Genomic DNA, 24404 nt, shown 5'->3' with positions numbered 1-24404 from the left:
ACTGAACAGCTTAGCTGGGTGGTACAACAGAATGGAATAGTGCATTTTAAAAAAATGTACTAAATCTGCTAAGGAAAATAAATTATATGGTACTTTAACAAACAATCTAATGTTACTGAGACACTTTCCGTATACGGCGTGGTGCAGGATCATACTTATGTTTTCTGATTTGTATGTACAATGTTTTTCAAATGGAAAATATTACAGCAAATTGAATGGGTTTAGCCACATTAAATTGGCTATGCAATTTCAAACACTAATATGTAATTTTGTTTTGGGGGATGAATTTAGTTGCTTGTGAGCTACTGAGTGATAATATTGTCTAGGATTAGCATGCAAGCAGAAACCATTCTGCCTGTACTCCACAATATTACCCAGACAGCCTAAAGCTGACCTGTAACATGTTTGTCTTCAGTCTCAGATTCTCCTAAATTGTTGCTGGCAAGCATGTGTGATCTGTGGTTGCATGTGTTCAGTGGTACCCAAGTTGTTTTTCATTTGTACTTGCAGTACATGTCCAGAGGTGAAGTGAATGCTCTAGTGCTCTGACCCTCTGTGTAGCCACTTAGGTAGCTATGTTCCAAGAGTTGTTTTAAGAAACATCAACATATCAAGTAAAAACCAAATTGTCTTGTTGCAGTTTATCCAAGATCATTTTGCAGCTTGTCAAGCTCAAGAAGTGGCACGTATGTTCATAACCACCAGGTCATCAAAGGCCAGATAATCAAACCTATAAAACTGTCACAGAGATGAGGATACATCATAACATTCTGCCCTCAGCAATGTTACATCCCTGCATTTGAGGACATATTTGGGCCAAGTGCTTTTGGGTCTCCAGCATAATTTCCCTCTGTGAGCACATTCTCATGGATCAGTTAATTTAATAGGAATGTGGCTAATCCCAACCCTCACTGCCTTCCTCAAAATGATGTGATTTAGCCCAAATCTTAGTCTGCCTCTCTGTTGATCAGCCCTTATTAAAGTTCAGTTACCGTGTAATTACATTTGGACCTATGAACCATAAAGGGGCACAAGGAAACCGGAAATGCTGTACATACAAATCAAAGATGTCCGCTAGCATGTTGTATTCTACTTTGTAAATTTCAGGCTGGAGATACTGCACTTCATGTAGCTGCTGCATTAAATCATAAAAAGGTGGTCAAACTCTTACTGGAAGCAGGGGCTGATGGGTCAATTGTCAACAATGTAAGTACAGGTAGAATTACTTTGATTCTTTATCTTAATGTTTCATAGATATTTTCTGCAGATTTTTCAAATGTTGGCTGATAATATTAAGACATTACCTATTAAGTAAATTAAAATGCTTGATTATTTTATACAAACACACACACAACTCGTTGACTTTAGGGTAGCTATTTCAGCAATTCATTTTTTTTTTTATGCTAGTTGAAGGAAATAATGTATTTTTTTTTCTTTTCAGGCAGGTCAGACTCCTCTAGAGGTTGCTAGACAGCATAATAATCCTGACGTTGCTCTTCTCCTTGCTAAGGCACCACAGGTACCTTATAACTGTCTTTATTACTAACAAACCTGAGAGCACCCTTTGGCAGGAATGTTCTGGGATAGCTCCTGGAGTGCACACAGAGCTGCAGTTGGGTTCCAGACAATGTTGCTAGGGTTCTACCACCTTAAATGCCCACTTGGGTACTGATGTGCAGGGCAAACTAGAAGAACGTGTCCCCCCAAAAAGGCTCTGTGGGATAGCAAATAAATAAGCTTGTCTCATTACCCAGTTTCTGTAATAGGGCATCAGTGGGAAAAGTGATGATGATATTGATTGGAAATGCTACCTTGCTTCAGGTCTTGCGCTTTAACCGTGGAAGAAGCCTTAGAAAGAAGAGAGAAAAACTAAAGGAGGAAAGACGAGCTCAGTCTGTGCCAAGAGATGAGGTGGTGCAGAGCAAGGTACAGCCAAGCATTACCAGCTTAATGTGTTAAAAGGCAGGGAAGTCTGACCTAGTGATTACAATCAAATCCTCCAGTACTGAATTCACCTTTTGTGTAGCTGTGCAGCAGGCACCTGGAGAAACACACAGGTCCCTGACTGCAACCAATCCTATATGAGTTCCCAGCTTTATACATGCATTGCTGTTGAAGACCCTCTGGTGGTGATTCTGTGACTACTGTGCAAAACAACGTAAAATTAGGGATGTAGCAAAGACAAGCCCTTACAACTCCCTGTTTCTGTTTTAAATAGGGCAGTGTCTCAGCTGCTGAGGATACTCACAGCAGTGATCAGGTGCCTCAGAGGAAAGGAGATCTGAAAGATGAACCACGGTCAACTTCACCAGAGCCCAAAGGAAAGAACAACAAAAAGAAAAAGCCACGGGAAAAGGTACCAATACATTTAAAGTAACAGAGAGAGGGACTACTGTTAAACAATACAGAGTTCCCGTCTCCTAGCTAAGGGGTAAGTACACCATCTCCCCAGCCTTCCCAGTGCCCCCTGGTCTGAGACAGGAGTCAGCTGATTGTCTCAGATTCCAAGCAGAAGTCATTTATAGTGTGGGGTTTTTGGTTTTTTTTGGTAAACTGGGGAATGTTGTGTGTGTTTCAGATTTCAGCACTTTCAGACCCTGCTTCACCAGCTGACCAGCAGACACTCCCTGGTCCCCAGCAGAGCTTACCTAAGCATCGTAGAAGTAAACATCGTTGCTCATCTCCACCACCCCCACATGAGTTCAGAGCCTACCAGCTTTACACGCTGTATCGTGGAAAGGACGGTAAAGTCATGCAGGTAAACAAGCTATCACCATCAAAAATCAGGGAAGTACAAGTGCCTAGTGGGATTTGAGCACAGTTAGGAAATGAAACAGAGATGGCCTTTGACTATGTTTTCAAGGGTATTATGTTATTAATTCTTGTTTGTTGTATGGGATTTACCAATATTTTAGAATGAGGCCTGGCACACAGTAAGTTGGTTTTATGCATACCAAGTGGTGTATGTTTTGATAAATGAAGCATTTCGTATTTGTAGACAAGGTGCAAACAATGATTGAAAATGACACTAGAACCTTGCTAGTTTCCACTTTGGAATATTATTACCTATTTCCAGTAGAAAAAGCTAGAAGTTTTATAAATGAAAAGAAATGCACAATCTCTGCCCTGAAGACTTTACAGTCCAAACAGAAAGCCTGACTATGTGCAATACCTTTATGTTTCAGTTTCTTCTCTTTACTAAATTGGGTCTCTTGGAGTTCAAGAATTACTAGAGGCAGGGGTTTAACACACTATTGTCCCTTTTTGACCTGTAAGGTTAGTCAAAATTTAGGGTCTTGCAGGCTGTTTCCCTAAGGAGAAATTGATGAGTCAGGTATTTCTTTGCTACAGTCCTGCTAACTTACAAATAATGAACAAAGACCTTTCTCTGTGAACACAGGAAGAATTACAGGCTTGCTGCTTGCTTCTGTGCCTCTTTCTGTGGGGTTTCTCCTACTTTTTCCTCAGACATATCCCTCAACTAAAACAACATGCAGCAAAGCCCCTGCATCCATCTAGTTCTAATTCCTGAACAGCCTCCTATATCCTTTTGTGTTGAGTAGAAGCTCCTATTGTTTCAGCTGCTTGGTTCCATAAAGATGCTTTAATAGCTTCTTTACAACTATCTTAAAGGAAGGGTGGTGTTATGCCCCTCCCCAATTTCACTGAGATTTAACCTAACCCATATGAAATAGAGCAGATTGGTTAGTGAACAGGGAACACCAAATCACAAACTCACTGCACTTCAGACACTGTAATTTGCTAATCTCGTGAATATGCAATGGATAGTTCACCCATTTGCTGGACTTAGTATAGTTCCCCTAAATGTGAATCTGCAAATATTCACCTAAAGCCATTTTTAGAACAGCACAAAAGCATGCAGTAAATTATCAAGTGATTCCCTTATTGAGATGTAAGCGACTTTGATCTGATGGGTCTATTCCATCTAACTATTGCTGCTTTTATGCATACTGTACCAAGACACATTCAGGACAGCAGTGCTTCCCATCTCTGAATCAGAACATAACCCTTTATCCTCCCTTGCTGCACTTGGGGAATCATACATATCAGAAGGTAGGAATGGAATTTAACAGAAACTGAAGAGCATCTATTGCAGACATCAGATACTCTGTTGCCATGATGGCTGGAGGCCTCAGAAGTAGAAACTTTGGAGGAAGGATTGGAAAATTCCAGAGATGAGCACAATGAGGACTATTCTAATGTTAGATGTGGGATTCAAGAAAGAAACCCGAGGCAGAGTTGTTGTTGTTTTATTATTTATTTAATTATTTTTGTGGTAGTGCCCAGGAAGAGCTGGGCAATTTCCATACATTCAATAAGGGATGGTTCCTGCTGCCCCAAGAATCTCTGTCTAAGGACAGAGGTAGGCAAAGGTTAAGGGGGAAAGGAACAAGAAGTAAGGGTCTGCATACATGTCAGTTACATTTACTTATGGGCAGCCTGGCACAAGTGGGGCTTTGAGAGACTTAAATTTGGATGTAGCAGGGTTCTTGCCGATGAGCTCACGGAGGCTGCAAGGAAGAAGGCAAGGAGATGAGTGTGTGAGAAGCTGCCAGCAGACAGGTGAGGATGAAGGGAATGCTAGTGCAGTAAAGGGAGCTATGCAATGATATATATGGGATTTTAAATTGCAACTGAAGGAAACTGAGCAAAATGTTCAGTTTAAAGAAAAGTCAGATGCCAAAACACATCAGTTTTATAGCATCAAAAGCAAAACAACACCCAAAAACCAACAAATCCTCTCCCCAATTTTACAGCATCATTAAGAATCATAAGGTCAGGTCTCAGGCCCTAATCCTGCAATTGGATTTGCAAGATGGATCCTTGTTGCCCATCTGGAGTCTCAGTGAAGTCAACAGTGCTCCATGCAGATCAGATTGCAGAACCACAGCCTAAATCACTCCCAAACAAAATATACTTCAAATACCTATTTCCTTCTTCATGCAGGCCATGAGAGGTTATCAGGACAGTAATACAGTACCAAAGCAGATTAGCTAGGGGGGCAGGAAGTTCAGTTAGAGAAGAAGTGGTGAAAATTTACTGACTGTTTCTGAGTGTTAATAGGACAGGGATAAATCAAGCTATTTTGCTGTTCCTTATGCTCTCAGGCCCCAATAAATGGATGTCGTTGTGAGCCACTGATTAATAAACTGGAGAATCAGCTGGAGGCAACTGTGGAGGAGATGAAAGCTGAGTTTGGGACAGTACAGGATAAGATGAATATCAAGCTGGGCCAGATGGAAAACAAAACTCAACATCAAGTAAGAAAATGGTCCAGAGATATGCCATTAATGTTAGAAACATAGTTAAGTCCCAGTAAATAAAGAGAGAGAGTGTGAGTGTGTGTGTGTGTGTGTGTGTGTGTGTGTTTTCGTTCTCCACAGGGAGATCTATTGTTACAAGCCGGAGTCCTGAGAAGAATAATAGTTAAAATAAACTGTACAGGTGACCTTCTGTGTTCACTTTGCATAGTGAATCTGAACAGTTTAGCTTCACTTTTGGAGTCTGATAGACTAAAGACAATGCTGCAGCTGTTGGGATTCAATGAAGGGAATGTTTAAATTATCATGCTTCATATTTCAGTGAAAACAAGTTTTTAATTACTTTTAATTATATAGCTTTGTGAATGCCCCCACCCCCTTTGTAAGCAAGTTCTAATACTAGTGGACACTGTTCCTAGAAATAAAGGGTGAGAGTCAAAAGATTCATGATAATTTATCAGACGTACACTGATTTTTTCCTAATGTGGTCATTGGAACTGAGCTTTGTGTTCTACCACAGCTCCGTGTTTTAGATAAGTTAATGGCTGAGAGGCTGTCTGCAGAGAGAACAGAGTGCCTTCATCGCCTTCAACAGCACGCTGAGCTCGAAAAAAATGAGGGAGAGAAACGGCAGGTATGGGAGGAACAACTGTTCCACACAATTAACATAAATAAGTAGCACTCAGGGATGGATTAGTTCAAAAGTTTGATTCCAGTAAGCACTGAAATGTCTGGATGCTTATCTGGCCCTCTGAAATATTTAAAGTGGACTTTAAAAGGTTATTTTGGTGGGGGGTGGGGTGCAGAGTTTCCAGAAGTCAGGAAGGTAAAATCTGGTCTGAGCTCCAACAACTTAGGGTTAGGTGTATCAGAACTTTTAACAAAGACTTCTTTTCCTTAAAATAATCACTGGACGTTTTAACAAACAACATTTTGAACAATTTGACTCAAGAACATCCCTTTCAACTTTTACTCTCTTGATCCTGATGGTCATTTTATTAGTTCTTCTGTCACCAGGGTGGCTTTTGGATAGACCAAGCCTGATTTTTTTAATGTAAAATTTTTTTTAAAGGAATTTTAAGCCTTCTTTCTACAACCTAAAAAAGATACTCTACTTTTTCCTCCTTAGGTGATCTTTTCACCCTATGCTGAGATGATTCCCCTCCTCCCTTCCTCAAACACTCTCTTTCTTGAGCTGTCTCTGCCCTCTTCCTCTGAAAAACACTTTCATGGAGAAGAGGCAGAAGACTGCAGTCTCTTCCCTGTAGCATTATGGCAATACCACACTTTTCCCAAATTGAGCATTGCTGCAAATACGCCAGTATTACCTAAGCTTATTTCTTTAATAGAATACTGGAACAGATATTGTTGTCCTCTAGTTGGTACCCATCTGCTGTTTTGAATCCATCTCTTGGGTACAAACTCCCCACAAACATGCTAGTAAAGTTCTACTTGCAAACTCAGGGCTAGTAACTCTCTTTTGATAGGGAAGTAAAAACTAGGTATTTCCATTATGAAAATTTAAATAAGAGTAGAGAAATACATTTCATACCTGTACTGGTAGATTTTCATGACACAACTTTGCAAAGCTGCCATAAACAAGAATAGGGGTGTAATATTAAAATAACTACTGCCCAGATCTGCCTATGGAGACAGGGATGATCTCAATTTAACCTGTTGATCTGTCTCTTATCCCCAAAACCACTTTATCCAGAGAAAGTACTTCTGAGGCAGAAATAACAATTAGAGCTGCCCCAACCTTTATAGCAAGAGGCATGTGTATCAAACTGTCTTCTCTACTTTCTGGTCTCTGAGCCTTCTCCATAGAGACTGAAGAAACAATCTTCTAATACTCCAAAAGAAAGGAGATTGAGTGAACCATAACAGGCAATCTGAATTATACTTAACAAGTATAATATATATTCTTGTTCTATTAGGGCCTGATTCAGTCAGTGGAAAGACTCCCATTGAATTCAATAGATTTTGGATTAGGCCCTTAGTAAACTGTTTGGGCAAGGACATGTTATTTGCGTGGCACAAAGTCACAGTGCCACATAAATAACAGGCAAACAGACGTATGGGGAGTGTTCTTCTTTCTATATAATCCAGTTCTTACTAAATTTTTTAAATGTTTATCGGCAAATGCCTTCTAATACTAAGCATTTTTTTTACCTGAAAACCAGTGGTTGATTATAAATCAGTGTGTTATCTGTTCTTCTAGCACAAAAACAAGAGGAAAAAAAAGAGATCAGAGGTGGCACCATTGTCCTAAAAACCCAATAGTGTTTGATCTAGACTTTTTTCTCCTAAAATCTGTTAGCTCTAACCACTGTCTTGTAAAACTGTAACATCAGTGTATAAATGTTGTTTATGCCACTAGAAAATGACCATTTACTGTGATGTGCAGTGATTGTCAGTGAGGGCTGCTGTTGAAACAGTAACTTTACTATGGCACAGGCACATTACAGTGAGCTTCATCATAGATGGACTGAAGATTGTAGCTGGAGTAAAAATACTGACTTAAAATCTGGCAACTTGGAACTAAAATTCTTTTTCTTTCACAGATTTCCTTGGTGGATGAATTGAAAACCTGGTGCATGTTAAAGATTCAGAATCTGGAGATGAAGCTTTCTGGAGATTCTAGATCTTCAAGACCAAAATCAACTCTGTCCACTTGTGAGTCCCTCACAGAGACCCTGGATACAGAGAACCTCCATAGTGCCAAGGACTGTAAAACTAACCAGAGCCCACTACAGTCAGAGGACTCACAGCAGCATTCCTATATCACACTTCAGAATAGTCTGTCAGAAGACATGGGAAGGAGTAGAGTCCAGACATCAGAACAAAGCTTTGGAAAGCATTATTTTGCTGTTGAACAAGACACTGCATCAGGTATCATCTTGTTAGACGTTTAGCTGTAGTATTCAAAGGCATGTGCTGATTAACAGGGGACGCTTTCAGACAATAAAAATGCCAAGATTACTTAACTTCAGTGGTATGCTTTCCTTCCCATCATCAATACCTCTCTTCCCCCATCTCTATACATTCCAGTTAAAACACGTTGCCTCCTTCAAGGCAACCACCAAAGTTTCAGGGCTTAGTTGGCAGGGATTTACCTCATTATCTTTTCTTGACACCGCCATCTTATATCTTTCTTGGCAAATCCTCAGCTGGTGAAAATAGATGTAGTTTCAATGTAGTTTCTACCACTTTCAGGGACAGTGGAGGGCTGGATTTGTTCCTAACCCAGGGTCTTACATGTAAGAGTGCACTGAACTGTCAAATTTCCATTGAATCAACTATATTGTATTTTTTTTATTGGTGCATGGACCCTATTCCCATATCTATCCCAACTTCATACACACTTTTTGTTCATCCTTCCTTTTTTCCCCCTTGATGATCACCATAGCAGTACATTCCATTCTTGAAGAGCATATGGTTTTCTGATTCTAATATTACTGCATGAACAGCTTGCTAAGTGTAGTCCTACTAGCACACACTAACCTAAAGACCAAAAGCCTGATCTCTGTGATGTCTGATCTTGCTGGCTTACAGAAAAGGCATCCTGTGATCATGCCTCAATTTACATTTTTGGGCAAGTAGGCTACATTTTGTTCTGAACAAATGTGTGTGTTAAGTCGAAAGCCTATGAATTTATCCATAGGAAGAAGTGATATAAGTAGGGCTGTCAAACGATGAAAAAAAATTAATTGCGCTTAACACGCTGTTAAACAATAGAATACCATTTATTTTAAATATTTTTGGATGCTTACTACATTTTCAAATATATTAATTTCAATTACAACACAGAATACAAAGTGTATAGTGCTCACTTTGTATTTATTTTTTATTACAAATATTTGCACTGTAAAAAACAAAATAAATAGTATTTTTCAATTCGCCTCATACAAGTACTGTAGTGCAATTTCTTTATCATGAAAGTTAAACTTACAGATGTAGAATTATGTTCAAAAAAACTGCATTCAAAAATAAAACAGTGTAAAACTTTAGAGCCTACAAGTCCACTCAGTCCTACTTCTTGATCAGCTAATCACACAGACAAACAAGGTTAGTTACAATTTGCTGGAGATAATGTGTTCTGCTTGATAACGATCCAAAGCAGTGTGGACTGATACATGTTCATTTTCATCATCGGAGTCAGATGCCACCAGCAGAAGGTTGATTTTCTTTTTTGATGGTTTGGGTTCTATAGTTTCCGCATCAGAGTGTTGCTCTTTTAAGATTTCTAAAAGCATGATCCACACTTCGTTCTTCTCAGATTTTGGACGGCACTTCAGATCCTTAAACCTTGGGTCGAGTGCTGTAGCTTTTTTTTAGAAATCTCACATTGGTACCTTCTTTGAGTTTTGTCAAATCTGCTGTGAAAGTGCTTTAAAAAAGAACATGTTGGGTCATCATCCGAGACTGCTATAACATGAAATATATGCAGGTAAAACAGAGCAGGAGACATACAGTTCTCCCTCTAAGGAGTACAGTCACAAAATGTAATTGAGGCCTTTTTTTTTTTTTTAACGAGCATCATCAGCATGGAAGCATGTTCTCTGGAATGATGGCCAAAGCATGAAGGGGCATAGGAATGTTTAACATATCTGGCACGTAAATACCTTGCAATGCTGGCTACCACGCCTGTTCTCACTTTCAGGTGACATTGTAAATAAGAAGCAGGCAGCAATATCTCCCATCAATGTAAACAAATTTGTTTGTCTTAGCGATTGGCAGAATAAGAAGTAGGACTGAGTGGACTTGAAGGCTCTAAAGTTTTACACTGTTTTGTTTTTGATTACAGTTATGTAACCAAAAAAAATCTGTATTTGTAAGTTACACTTTCACAATAAAGAGATTGCACTTCAGTACTTTATGAGGTGAATTGAAAAATACTATTTATTTCTTTTGTTTATCATTTTTCCAGTGCATATATTTTGTGATAGTCCCAGGCCAGTTGGGAACAGCAGAGTAGCAGAAGGGAGATATACTGGCTACTGGATAAGCAGTTTTCAGTTCCCTAAGTGACCAGAGCAGGGGCTGCTCCAGGCTAATGAGAACACCTGACTCCAATTAACCTGCTAAGAGTCAGGTGAGGCTGTTAAGCACCTGACTCTAATTAAGGCCCTTCTGATGCTATAAAAGGGCTCACTCCAGTCAGGCCAAAGGAAGCCAGGGAGCCAGAGGAGAGGAAGTGCATGTGAGGAACTGGGAACAAGAGGCGTGCAAGAATCTGAGAGTGAGTAGGCATACTACTCGAGGACTGAGAAGTACAAGTGTTATCAGACATCAGGAGGAAGATCCAGTGGTGAGGACAAAGAAGGTGTTGGGAGGAAACCATGGGGAAGTAGCTGTCGTGCAACTGTACCAGGAGGCACTCTAGACAGCTGCAGTTCACAGGGCCCTGGGCTGGAACCCGGAGTAGAGGGCGGGCCCGGGTTCCCTCCCAACTCCTGATCAAACACAGGAGGAATTGACCTGGACTGTGGCTTCTACCAGAGGGGAAGGTCTCTGGGCTGTTTCCCAACCCACAGGGTGAATCTATGAGCCGAGCAAATCCACCAATAAGCGCAGGACCCACCACGGTAGAGGAGGAACTTTTATCACAATTTAACATAAAGTGAGCACTGTGCACTTTGTATTCTATGTTGTAACTGAAATCAATATAGAAAATGTAGAAAAACATCCACAAATATTTAACATATTTGAATTGGTATTCTAAGTGCGATTAATCACAATCTTTTTGAGTTAATTGCATGAGTTAACTGCGATTAATTGACAGCCCTAGATATATTATAAACGTCTACAAAATGTATAGCATGGTATATAGGAAATCTTGGCCTTCCCCAATCCTCAGAACAATGGGAGCTTCTCTCTTAATATTAGCATAAAAGTCTGCTCAGAACTCTCGTATGCTTTTTTTAATTTTATAGGCGCAGAACAACAAATGACAGCTGCTGGTCCAGCTCCTTCTGCAGTCCCTCAAGTTGTTAGGCCTAAAGACAAAGCTTTTAGCTCCACTGCTTTCGACAGGTTCCAGCAGGAAGGACCATTGTCAGAGCATTCAGGTTCCAAATTAAGACATGTTAAGGTACAAACTACTTTACAGCCCTTGACTGAATTTGCAAAGACTGAGCAACAGAGTGGCTACTTCATAGACAAAGGAACTCAAACAAAGAAGTCTGGCAAAAGTGGGCAGTCAAGACACAGGCCCCAGCAACACACAGTAACACATCATACCCAGTCACAGCAACCATCTGCTCTGCCTGGAGATCAACCAGTCCCTCAGATCAAAGACACTTCACAAGCTTTGGAGATTACTCAGTACTTTTTTGAGGCTGTTTCCACTCAAATGGAAAAGTGGTATGAGCGGAAGATTGAAGAAGCCCAGTGCCAAGCTAATCAAAAAGCACAGCAAGACAAAGCTGCACTCAAGGAGCATATTAAAAGTTTAGAAGAGGAGCTCAATAAATTAAGGACTAAGGTGCAAAAAGAAAGCTAGCATCAAGGTAACAGGTGCAGGCATGGAAATTGAGGATTTAGTTTTTATGTGAACTGCAGTGTGGCTGATTTTGGGATCTATTAGTATGTAGACTATTGCACCCAATACATACAAATATAAAAACTGCCCCTTTTAATGAGATGTAATTTTAGAATTTAGAAGTTCCAAAAATACACTGTCCATGTAGTCATAACAGTAAGTCTTTGCAGATGGGACACGCTCATGAGATACATTTTACCATGATCCTATAAAATTATAAATATTGCCAGGTACTTCATCATCAGGTACCAATAACCCAAATCACATTCTGAAGGGAGAGTTTTCCCATTTCCTTGTAGGTAACAAAAAACACCCAAAGGAAATGGTTTTGTTAGAAATAAGTTATTTGTTTACAGAAGCTTCCCACTGATACTTTCCTTTGCCTTGGGTTTGCATTGTTCAAGCATATTATAACTTTGAGTTCTTTAATTATTGTTTGAATAGTTATTACAGGTTACATGATTAGTGAAGGTATCTATTCAAGTAACCTTATTGAAAAGTTGTAATTTCTTATAGCAGATGAGTGGCCAATATTTGACCAAGTCCCCACTGTTTTATGAGCAGCAGTACATTCATAGATAGGCAAGACTCTTCCTCTGAGATGCCTAAATTCCAATTTTCTATAGGAGCATGAAACACACAGACCCAGTATGAATTCCTGGCTCCACTGAAGTAAATGGCAAAACTCCCATTGTCTTCAGTAAGGTCAGGATTTCACTCCAAATGACTTGCCTAGAATATTGTCTCTAGCAACTCTTAAGTGACCCCCTCTTTCTTTTGCTTTCCCACATCCACTTCCCTTGGGGGGGGGGGAAATTAGGGACCTTGTCTGTCCATTGGTTTCTAAAGGAAAATCCATTCCAGACCACCACATCTTTTGTCATAAAATGAAAACTTCGATGGATAGAAAATTCCCTACTGTGAACTGATATTGAGAATCTTTCAGCTTATTATTTAGCGTTTATATTGCAGTAGTATCTAAAGGCCTCAACCGTGTTGGGTCCCAATTCTGCTCAGTAATGTATGAACAAGTTACCATAGATAGTTGCAGCTCTATCCCTCTAGGGCTTCATGCTTTAATCTAGTAGGAGACTCCAGAAGATACTGATAATTAGCAGAGCTCATGATAGCCCAGGAACAGCTATCCTAAATCATTCCATTTAAAAAAACCTGCAATATTATGCCACGGAAAAAAACAAACAAGCAATCTCTTGACACTGGAAATGCAGATGAACAAAACATACTGTACAGTATTGTAAACATTAACTCTTTAGAAATCAAGCTTGTATCTTTTTAGTAAATGTATAAAGCAAAGAAAATTGTACTATATTACAGTATTTTTAATTCCTATTAATGCACTATTAAGACAAATACAGTATAGCTGTAGTAATGGAGATATTTGTTAGTGCTATACTTTAATTCTTTATTTTTGACTACTGAAGTCAGATATTTTCATATGTTTACAACTTTTTAAGCTACTGTAGGAATGCAGAGGCATGTTGTCTATTTAATTTTTGTATCATGATAAAAAGTGAATGTTTTTGCATAGTAATTAAACATAATGTTGCTCAGAAAGCTATTTTTCGTGTGTTTTCTAGCTTTACAGAGTTGATCACATTGAAAACTGTAGCTAGAGAGTGGGAAATGAGAGTGGGTTAATAATAGAATACCATATATTTAAATATTTTTGGATGTTTACTACATTTTCAAATATATTGATTTCAATTACAACACAGAATGCAAAGTGTACAGTGCTTACTTCATATTTATTTTTGATTACAAGTATTTGCACTGTAAAAAAACAAGAAATTCACCTAATACAAGTGCAATCTCTTTATCATGAAAGTTGAACTTACAAATGTAGCGTTATGTACAAAAAATGCATTCAAAAATAAAACAATTTAAAATTTTAGAGCCTGCAAATCCACTCAGTCCTACTTCTTGTTCGGCCAATTGCTCAGACGAACAAGTTTGTTTACATTCGCAGGAGATCATGCTGCCCTCTTCTTATTTACAATGTCACCAGAAAGTGAGAACAGGCATTTGCATGGCACTTTTGTAGCCAGCATTGTAAGGTATTTATGTGCCAGATATGCTAAATATTCATATGCCCCTTCATGCTTCAACCACCATTCCAGGCATTCATGCTGATGGCAGGTTCAGCTCAATAACAATCCAAAGCAGTGTAGACCGACACACGTTCATTTTCATTATCTGAGTCAGAAGCCACCACCAGAAGGTTGATTTTCTTTTTTGGTGATTCAGGTTCTGTAGTTCCGCATCAGAGTGTTGCTCTTTTAAGACTTCTGAAAGCATGCGCCACACCTCGTCCCTCACAGATTTTGGAAGGCACTTCAGATTCTTAAATCTTGGGTCGAGTGCTGTAGCTATCTTTAGAAATCTCAGATTGGTACCGTCTTTGCTTTTTGTCAAATCTGCAGTGAAAGTGTTCTTAAAATGAACGTGTGCTGGGTCATCATCCAAGACTGCTATAACATGAAATATATGGCAGAATGCAGGTAAAATAGCAGGAGACATACAATTCTTGACCTAAGGAGTACAGTCACAAATTTAATTAATACATTATTTTTTTTAACAAGCGTCATCAGCAAGTCCTCTGGAATGGTGGCCGAAGCATGAAGGGGCATACGAATGTTTAGCTTATCTAGCATGTAAATACCTTGCAGTGCTGGCTACAAAAGTGCCATGCAAATGCTTGTTCTCACTTTCTGGTGACATTGTAAATAAGAAGAGGACAGAATTATCTCTTGTGAATGTAAACAAACTTGTTTGTCTTAGCGATTGGCTGACCAAGATGTAGGACTGAGTGGACTTGTAGGCTCTGAAGTTTTACATTGTTTTGTTTTTTAGTACAGTTATGTAAAAAAAAAAATCTACATTTGCAAGTTGCACTTTCACAACAAAGATTGCACTACAGTATTTGTATGAAGTGAATTAAAAAATACTATTTCTTGTTTATCATTTTACAGTGCAAATATTTGTAATAAAAATATACACTTTGATTTCAATTACAACACAAAATTCAATATATACAAAAATGTAGAAAAACATCCAAAACATTTAATAAATTTCAATTGGTATTCTATTGTTGGACAGTACGATTAAAACTGTGATTAATTTTTTTAACTGTGATTAATCTACAGCCCTAGTAGGAACTAAACCCCTGAATTCTAATCCCAGTTTCCCCATTAAGTTACTATCTGTTTCCCAATCTATAAAACGTGGATAATACTTAGTTTTTATACCAATCTTGCAGAGGTGCTGTAAGGATTAACTAATTTAGTGACAAGTATTATTCATCCAACACAATGTTTACCATGGGACACAGGGAAAGGGAGCCTTTTCTAGCATTCTCCCCTACCCCCCATGCTCTACACCAGGGGTCCCCAACGTGGATGGCACCCGCGGGGGCATCTAAATGCGCCCACATCCTGGCCGGCAGTCAAGCATCCGTCGAAATGCCGCCGCGATGTTTCTCGATGCTGCTGCTTGCTGCCGACAAGCGACGTCATCGAGAGGCGTCGCCACCGAAATGCCGCTGAAATTTGGTGGCATTTCGGCAGATGCTCGACTGCTGCCACAGTCCTTCGTTTGGCACCCGCCAGATGAAAAGGTTGGGGACCACTGCTCTACACATAAGGCAAAATTGAAGGGATTCTTGGCTACTAACCACATAATCCATCCTGTCCTTTTACATATACACCCAACATTAATCCCATTATTCCAGGAAAGTTTCTAATTCCTGCATGGACTCCTGCAGACCTCATAACCCCTAAAAGGCTTCTGGCAGACAGACTCTGGTAGAGTCCGCACATTGTGCTCCTATAGACTTACGGAACCAACAGGTTTAAATGCTTCATGGGATGTTCTCAGTCAAGTACTGGGTGGAAGTCTTATATTGCCCAAAGTAGGTAAGGAGTGACAAAGTTCATTTTGACCTGTAAAGTTTGTTATATAAAATTGCTTATAAAAACTAAGTACAAGCTGATTTAAAGAAATTTACAAACTGAATGTTTGAACTAAAAACTTTGTTTACACAGTTTCAAGACTCTGGTAAGATCACAGCATTGCTATAATAAAACAAGTGAAAGGAAATGCCCACACTTAGGATTGCTAGATGTTGGTTTTGATTAAGGGCGTCATCTCTTTCTGTACTGCTTTTCTGGGGGCAGCTGGCAGCTTGTTGCAGGGAAGGCGGCTTTACTGTGAGTCAGAGAGCTTCACTAATCATGGTTGTCACTACTCTCATCACTTGTTGGGACTGCCACATCATTTTCCTAAATCTGAATGATGTCCTGATCTGATCAGACAAGTAGAGGGAGCCAGATGACATCACCTTCAGAGGATCAGGTAAATTCTGAGCAACAGCTGGGATATGAACCTGATGTTCCTAATATTACTCCCTTCCTATGTGTCAGTGCCTCCTTATTTCTTCTACCTCTTTTTTGCCTTCTGTCTCCTAAGAGACCAGCTTAGCCAGCAAGGAGAAATCTACTCTTGCAATATTGCTGTAAACCTGTGACCAAAGAGGCAAGCTAAAAACAAGATTGATTGAGATTACTAAGTACCAGAATGGCTAATAAATTTGTGGGCTATGCCAGTGATTTTCTAGCAGCTAAAGTGCAAGCAAGGAGCAAACTGAAGCTGCAATTTATAATCTTCATGGATCTTTTCTACCTCCCACTGGGTGTGTTTATTTTAAGTGTGTTGGTTGGACTTCACCCACAACGCCTCGGAAGTTGCCAGCTAAATCTGACTTTTCCAGCAAAGACTTCTACTGTAACCCTAAGACTATCAAGCAAAGTTTTTCTCTAGATAGAAAAAGGGAAGTTTTCAAAACAAACTTTAAAATGTTTTAACTGATTTTCCTTTTTTGGTTAATTTAATTAATGGTTAAAAGGTTTGTGTGATAATTGTTACTATAGGAGTAGGCCAGCATAAATTTATGTAAAGCACAATTGTTTACAATAAAAGGGTTCTAGTACATTTTAAATCCTGAGCTCCAAACTGTAAAAGGGACAGGGGGTGGGGATGTGGATGGGGGCGGGAGGGTAGTCAGGGGACAGGGAGCAGGGGGGGTTGGATAAGAGGGTGGGGTCCCGGGATGGGGTGGTCAGGGGATGAGGAGCAGAGGGCAGTTGGATGGGGGTGAGAGTTCGGGGTGTCTGTGTGTGCATAAGAGTCAGGGCAGACAGGGAGCAGGGGGTTGGGGGTCTTTGGAGGGGGCAGTCAGGGGACAAGGAGCAGGGGGGGTTGGATGGGTTGGGAGTTCTGAGGGGGGACAGTCAGGGGGTGCGAAGTGGGAGGGGGCGGGGGCCAGGCTATTTGGGGAGGCACAGCCTTGCCTACCTGGCCCTCCATACAGTTGCACAACCCCAATGTGGCTCTCGAGCCAAAAAGTTTGCCAGCCCCTGCTTTAAAAAATCCACAAGAGCAACCTCTCTCAACACAAACCAGAGAGCTGTATGATCCAGTGTCTTGTCTTTGGTAGTAGCCAGAACCAGATGCTTCAGGGAGAGGCTCAAGAAACCCCATAGACTACAATTCTGGAATATAGCCTAACTACAGGAGAAATTTCTTTCTAACAGCCCATCAGTCATCCAGTGGTTGGCTAACCAGCCTTGTGAAGTCTTTCAACCAAGTCTGCAGATATAGCTTTGAAGAAACTTGGTCTGCTGCTTGTTAGAACTGAACCAAGACATACTAGGTGGCAGCTGTGTACATCTGCTGTTTGGGTATATAGCTATTTACATTCAGAGAAACTCAACCTCCTTTACTTTTGAAACTGAAATAAACAAAATATGTTGCCATTCATGTGGGAAATACAACATGAGGAAGGAAAGGAAGGGCCACAACATTAATATACCTTTTCTGTTTGTTCTACTTTATGTAACGTGAATACTTGTCAGTATAATCATAAGAGGTATTTCTTAATTTGGCAATAACCATATCTTAGGTTAAATTCTCTCACACCGTTATGGTTTATTCAGTCATAATCATGGTTAAAGACCCTACCTCAAACAATAAACAGGATCAAGTTATCACCTACATATGAGGAATTTTCTTAGTAATTTGAACACGTTTATTATGAAACTGAAAGTTCAGGAGTTTGGGACTTTGGAACTCTAGAGATGACTCCCATAAGATTGTAACATTTAGAACTAATGTAGAAAACAAACAAACAGAAAATACATTCAAACCAGATTTTTGTTTTTCTTTCGCATTGCTGCTGTTATTCAGTACTTCCTGCTTCTCTCTCAGCAACTATTATGCCACACTTTTGATTATTTGAACAAATATGGCACAAGTAATTTGTCTATGCTTGCCAAATATTCAGGGTAACAGACTCAAGAAAAGAAAGGAAATAATGGTATTGTACTGTATTCCACCTTGAAACATTACTGGTATTTTAGCATAAGATGAGGTGCTGCATCCTGGAGAAAGTACTGTACTTCCCACAGTGGATGAAAGTCCATTGGCTCTCAGAATTAAGATTAGGAGTTTGCCAGATGAAGTGTTCTCTCAAGCTCCCGAAGCTGCATGTTGCCCTGAGTAATCATCATCCTAATTGCATCCTGTAAAGTGAAATAGAATCTGTTGGGCTGAACACCTATATTATAACATGCTACAGTATACACCTTTTGCCAGAGTTGATGCATTTTTCACTCAATTTCTTTGCCTGAGTCAATGGCACATAAAGCATTCAGTCTCTAAAAAAATGAAGACTACACAATATGTTCATCATTGTGATAGGTGAAGCAACCGTCTTTCACCAACAGAAATTGGTCCAATAAAAGACATTACCCCACTCACCTTCTCTCTCTAACATCCTGGGACCAACACGGCTACAACATTGCATATATTAATTTGCCTGTCATTTTTCCATAAGTTCTTAATAGTGCCATTGGGGGTTATTTCTGTGGCTTAAAAGTCAGTGGAAAAGTTTCTTTGATTCAAAATCTAACTAAATTAGTATTTTCTTTATACATCCATGTCCTTTCCAATGTTTCTGTGAATAAATGGTAAGAACCACAGATGTGCATTGTAGAGAGGGATTTTTAAGAGAGAAATGGTGTGGACATTCTTCTGGAATTCTTTATAACATTAGTCTAAATAATTCCAGCCAGTAATTCCTTAATACTGACTAGGAAAGGTGCACAGCTGGCAAGCAGGAGCATAGAAATGTTTGAGAAAAGGTGAAGGTTTCCCCACCCATTGCAGCTTCCTATACAGATATCAAGTCAAATTTGTTTTGTTCAGTCTAAATTAATAAATATTAATTTAAATATAACCCCAATTATATCATAAAAAGGCAGGCCCAGCATTAGTAAACTTATTATTGCTCTCCACTATTCAATACAAAATTGTAAAATTAATAGTTTTGTCTGATTCTTATTTCAAGCAAGCAGTTTTTGTTTTGTTTTTTAATTCCAATTTACTCAATTTAAGGAATCAGAAAAAAAAATTCACAAGCAAGAAAGAAAAGGAGGGATAGTGTTGATAGTTTTCATAGATTCCAAGGCCAGAAGGGACCATTGTGATCATCTAGTCCGACCTCCTGTACAACACAGGCCATAAAACTTCCCCAAAATAATTCCTAGAGCATATCTTTTAGAAAAAACATCCAATCTTGATTTAAAAATTGTTGGTGATGGGAGAATCCACTATGATCCTTGATAAATTATTTCAATAGTTAATTACCCTCCCTGTCAAAAATTTATGCTTCAGTTCCAGTCTGAATTTGTCTAGCTTGAACTTTCAGCCATTAGATTGTGTTATACCTTTCTTTGCTAGGTTGAAGAACCCATTATTAAATATTTGTTTCCTGTGTATATACTTATAGACTGTAATCAAGTCACCCTAACCTTCTCTTTGTTAAACTAAATAGACTGAGTCTATCACTGTTTTCTAATCTTTTAATCATTCTCATGGTTCTTCTCTGAACCCTCCCCAATGTATTGTATTGCTTTGTATAAACATTACCTGTTTTGGAAAAATCAGCAAAATAGATTCCAAAAACAGGTGTTATAGAAGGCTTGGTACAGTTCTTAAAAAAACAAAGCATATGACAAACCATAATCTGTAGCACTAAGAGTGCTGCCAAGTGTATAAAAGGCATTGTTATGAGGCTGCTGCCTCTCATTCCTCACCTCATCTGTTGCATCTTTATTTCTTTTGAATTCTTCCCTTGCCCACTCCTTTAGATAGTGCCGATCAGTTTCAGTAGGTACCTGACGAATAGCCTGCAGAATTCTTCTGTATAACTGAAGAACCTGCTGCCTTCTCAAGAACTGCAAAGAAGAGGGAAAATGCCTGTTATATCTGCTGCAACAGTGGTCTCCAGTCAAAGAAAGATTTTTTGAAAAACCTTTATAGAGTTTTAAGCCAAATACCACCTGGAAATTAAATGAACCAAGATAAAGTACTTGCTGTGCAAGTTTAGTCTGTAATAAGCTTAAAATTTAGAAGAAAAACAGAGTAAATTTTAAATTTGAATGATCTAATCTGAGCTGGGCTATTGGCATAGAGCAGGGTTCTCAAACTTCATTGCACCGGGACCCCTTTCTGACAACAAAAATTACTACACGACCCCAGGAGGGAGTACTGAAGTTTGAGTCTGCCCGAGCTCCACCACCCTGGGAAGGGTGGGGGCCAAAGCCGAAATCCCAGGGCTTCAGTCCCAGGCAGGGGGCCTGTAACCTGAGCCCTGCCGCTCAGGGCTGAAGCCCTGGGGCTTTGGCCCCAGGCAATGGGGCTCAGGCTTCGGCCCTGGGCCCAAGCAAGTCTAAGTCACCCTGGTGACCCAATTAAAATGGGGTCCAGACCCACTTTGGGGTCCCAACCCACAGTTTGAGAATTGCTGGAATAGAGGGAAATCTATAAAAAGGACTAGAAACTTCCTAGTCATACACCTGGGCCCCATTGTGCCCTCTATAAACACAACAGAAAGATGGTCCCTACCCCACACCATCTTACAGTCTATGGCCTGGTTTACATATAGCGTTTGCACTAATATAACTATTTCAGTTAGGGGTGTGATTTTTTTACTGACATCACTATATTTAGGGTTGGGAGGATCAGATTTGTATTGGTAAATGTCAATTTCACTATACATCCACAAATCAATAAAAAATATTACCAATGATAATCAAAATGTACGGATAGTCAAAGTAAGAAAAATACTGCTTGAGAATTTATCAGAGGTTGATTTAAAGATATTTACTTTGTATATTTTGACTATTTATGTTTTAAAGATTATAAAGCGTTAACTTTTTGAATATCAATGTCTACTGTCTTTAACTAATGATTGTCCGAAGCACTCATCATTACCCACAACTGTGAAAAATGAAATAGCCTAAAATTTTAAAAAAGTGCTTACAAATTAACATCGACATTATCCATCAAAATTATTAAAAAAAAAAAAATCTAATTCTGCCAAGCCTAGTTATACTGGTACAACCCTAGTGTGGATGCAGTTTTACCAGTATAAAAGTACATTACACTGGTACATCTTATTCCCCATCACATGCGGAATAGGTATACCAGTATAAGCTCATTTATATCAGCAGTACAGTGTCCACAGGGGGATTATATTACTTTAACTATAACAGTTGCACACACAAGCTCTAAATACAAGACAAGCGACAACGAACAGATACAGACAGAAGGGGAGCTCAAAAAATTAAGACAATAATGGTCAGTATGACTGGTCTCAGCAACCAGCTGCATGACTATTGTCAAGTTTTTTGTAAGCATTACAGCAAAAGAGAGGTGCAATTGCGAATGTTTATGGAGCACTCCTCCCATGCATGAGGCAGCAAGGGAGAAAGCACAGACGCTTCTTTGAGAATTTAACAAATGGATGATTAAGGTTGGCATCACTGACAATGGAAGCAGGAGTCAACCTCGCTATAGCCTATGAAAGTTAATAGGTAATGTGGGGACTGAAAATGGAGAAGAGGGAGCAATGGGAGGGGGCATGGTCAAAATGATATGCTAGGAAAATGATCCTTGCAGCAGCATTCTGAATGGATACAAGCAGGGCAAGGTTGTCTTTCTCAAGGCCAGAGAAGAGGATGTTGCAGTGATTTGATTACAAGTTTTAACTGTGTGGATGCTTAGGAAAGGCTGTATGTTAAAAGATATTCTGCAAAAATAATTGGGAAGATTTAGACACAGCTTGAATGTGAGACTCCAGAAAGAAGGCAGAGTCAAAGATCACACCCAGGTTCTGACAAGAACAGTGGTGGTATCCACAGTGCTTGAGAAATAGGGAAAGGGGGTGGGGGGGATAAGAGATTATGAGCTCTATTTTGACCACACTGAGGGCAGGTCTACACTAAGGGCGGGGGTCGAACTAGGGTACGCAAGTTCAGCTACGTGAATAGCGTAGCTGAATTCGAAGTACCCTAGTTCGAACTACTCACCCGTCCAGACGCCGCAGAATCGAAGTCCGCGGCTCCAAGGTCGACTCCGCCACCGCCTTTTGCAGTGGTGGAGTACCGGAGTCGACCGCGGCGCTTCCGGAGTTCGAACTATCGCGTCCAGATTAGACGCAATAGTTCGAACTCCGAGAAGTCGAACTCACCGCGTCGACCCGGCTGGTAAGTGTAGACTAGCCCTGAGTTTAAGCTGCCAGCTGGATGTCCATGAGATGTCAGAGACAGAGTCTGAGATTTTAGTTTGGACAGAAACAGACGGGTCTGGAGTGAAGATGCAGATATCAGAGTTGTTGGCATAGAAATTATAGCTGAATGAGAGAAGAGAAAGAAGGAGGGAAGCTCTGTGAAACCCAAACAGAAAATTGGGGTGTGGAGGGGATTAGAAGGATTTGTCAAACAACATGCTGAAGGAGCAATTAGAGAGATGAAAGAATCAGGACAGGACTCAGTCATGAAAGCCAAGCCAGGTCTGATTTCCAGAGGAAGAGCACAGTTGAGTGTCAAAATCTGTTGTGAGGTGGAGGCAGGGATGAAGCACTGTTTCTGAGCTTTGTCCAAGGAGGGGGCATTAGAGACTTTGGCCATGTCTACAGGTACAGAGAGCCATGGGCGGCTCTAGCAATTTCGCTGCCCCAAGCAGGGTGGCACGCCGCGGGGGGCGCTCTGGCGGTTGCCGGTCCCGCAGCTCGGGTGGACCTCCCGCAGGCATGCCTGTGGATGCTCCACCGGAGCCACGGGACCAGCGGACCCTCCGCAGGCACGCCTGCGGGAGGTCCACCCGAGCCGCCTGCCGCCCTCCCAGCGACAGGCAGAGCGCCCCCTGCGGCATGCCGCCCCAAGCACATGCTTCGCTCGCTGGGGTCTGGAGCTGGCCCTGCAGAGAGCTCCCGTGGGTATAGTAAAACCACCTCCACGAGCAGCAGCAGCTATGCTGGTGGTAGACGCTCTCCTGCCGACATAACGCTATGCACACAAGTGCTTATGTTGGTGTAATTTATGTTGCTCGGGGGTGGTTTTTTCACATCTCTGAGCAAAGTAAGTTCTGAGGACATAGGCTAGAGTGGAGCCTTTGGCAGGAGCTGTTTCAGTGGCGGGCAGCAGGCTCAGCATGGGTCTAGGATGGAAACCGAGGGGAGGTCACTGACGTCCACCTGGAGTTGGGGGTGCTTAGCCCGACTGAAAATTGGGCCAAGCCACTCACCCAGGGTCCCCCCAGGCGGCTCAGCAGAGTCTCTGGCGCGGCCAACTGCCCCCATCGCTCCGCTCTGAAAACCCCGGGGCTTGGGCCAGCCACCCGGCCGGGCCCGTCGGGCTGTGAGCCAGGGCAGCAGCCACTGAGCCCCGGCCGGGACCCCCGCACACGGGAACCGGGCAGGGCGCCATCGCCCGCCCCCCCACGCCCGCTCTGCGGCCCCCGGGCGGGAGGGCTCTGGCCGGCGGCGAGACGGGACCCCCCGGCCGGTACCTGCTTCAGCGTCAGCGCTGCCGGAGGCAGCCGGGACGCGGCCATGACACCGACCAGGCTCTGCGTGCGCGCCGCCGCCGCTGCCCGCCCTCGCGGGGTCCCTGGGCCCGCCCCGCCCGGGGCTCGCGCGGGAAGTGGCGGGTAGAGCCGGGGCCCGCGGCTCAGGCGGGGGCGGGGGGATTTGAGACCTGGCCCCGGAGAGCTGCAGCCCCGGCGTGGCGGGAAACTGCGGGTTCCGGGCCGCCCAGGCCCTCCCGCCAGCCGCCTGCCCCAGCGGGTTTGTGCGAGTAGGGACCCAGGCCCGCCCCCTTGGCACCCACCCAGGCTGTCCCAATGCCCCCCATGGCTGGCACCTGCCAAGGTGCGAGGGTGGCTGAGAGGCTGAGCCTGAGATGAGAAGTGAACACATGAGGGAGGCTCCTCTCCTTGGAAGATGGGATGAGGGAGGTAAATGACTCAGCCGGCTGCAAACAGGATGTGTGCATTAAATAAATCAAGAGGGCAGTAGATTGGAGAGACACTGTCTGAGCCAGCCAAGCTAAAAGGCAGAGCACCCAGGGCACTAGTTCCTGTGAACAAGGTGAATTAGGAATGTAAAGGTAGAGTACCCAGTGTAGCAAGTGTGGGCAGAGCTTGCTGCATAGGAGGGA

General features: G+C 41.5%; 2 protein-coding genes across 5 annotated transcripts in view; one reads left to right on the top strand and one right to left on the bottom strand.

The window, feature by feature from the left end:
* The window catches only part of ANKRD6 (ankyrin repeat domain 6), a 171920-nt gene extending 158525 nt beyond the window's left edge, over nt 1-13395 (top strand). For all 4 annotated transcript variants that reach the window (XM_039531907.1, XM_039531910.1, XM_039531909.1 and 1 more), the window contains 9 exons: nt 1108-1206; nt 1442-1519; nt 1822-1926; nt 2219-2356; nt 2579-2758; nt 5130-5282; nt 5803-5916; nt 7847-8174; nt 11219-13395. In XM_039531907.1, the coding sequence (XP_039387841.1) occupies nt 1108-1206; nt 1442-1519; nt 1822-1926; nt 2219-2356; nt 2579-2758; nt 5130-5282; nt 5803-5916; nt 7847-8174; nt 11219-11787 (1764 nt within the window). In that variant the 3' untranslated portion in view covers nt 11788-13395. The remainder of the gene's footprint in view (nt 1-1107; nt 1207-1441; nt 1520-1821; nt 1927-2218; nt 2357-2578; nt 2759-5129; nt 5283-5802; nt 5917-7846; nt 8175-11218) is intronic.
* Nucleotides 13396-17809: 4414 nt separating this feature from the next.
* Nucleotides 17810-23912, bottom strand: LYRM2 (LYR motif containing 2). Its single transcript, XM_039531593.1, has 3 exons — nt 23755-23912; nt 19998-20138; nt 17810-18422 (listed from the first exon to the last, which is right to left on the bottom strand). Exons 1-3 carry the CDS (start codon nt 23797-23799, stop codon nt 18342-18344), a joined length of 267 nt encoding a protein of 88 aa, XP_039387527.1. The 5' UTR covers nt 23800-23912; the 3' UTR covers nt 17810-18341.
* Nucleotides 23913-24404: the final 492 nt, after the last annotated feature.

This window comes from Mauremys reevesii, linkage group 3, assembly GCF_016161935.1.
Source record: "Mauremys reevesii isolate NIE-2019 linkage group 3, ASM1616193v1, whole genome shotgun sequence".
NCBI lineage: Eukaryota > Metazoa > Chordata > Testudines > Geoemydidae > Mauremys > Mauremys reevesii.
The sequence above is the reverse complement of the archived record's forward strand: the minus strand, read 5'-3'. Positions and strand labels throughout refer to the sequence as shown.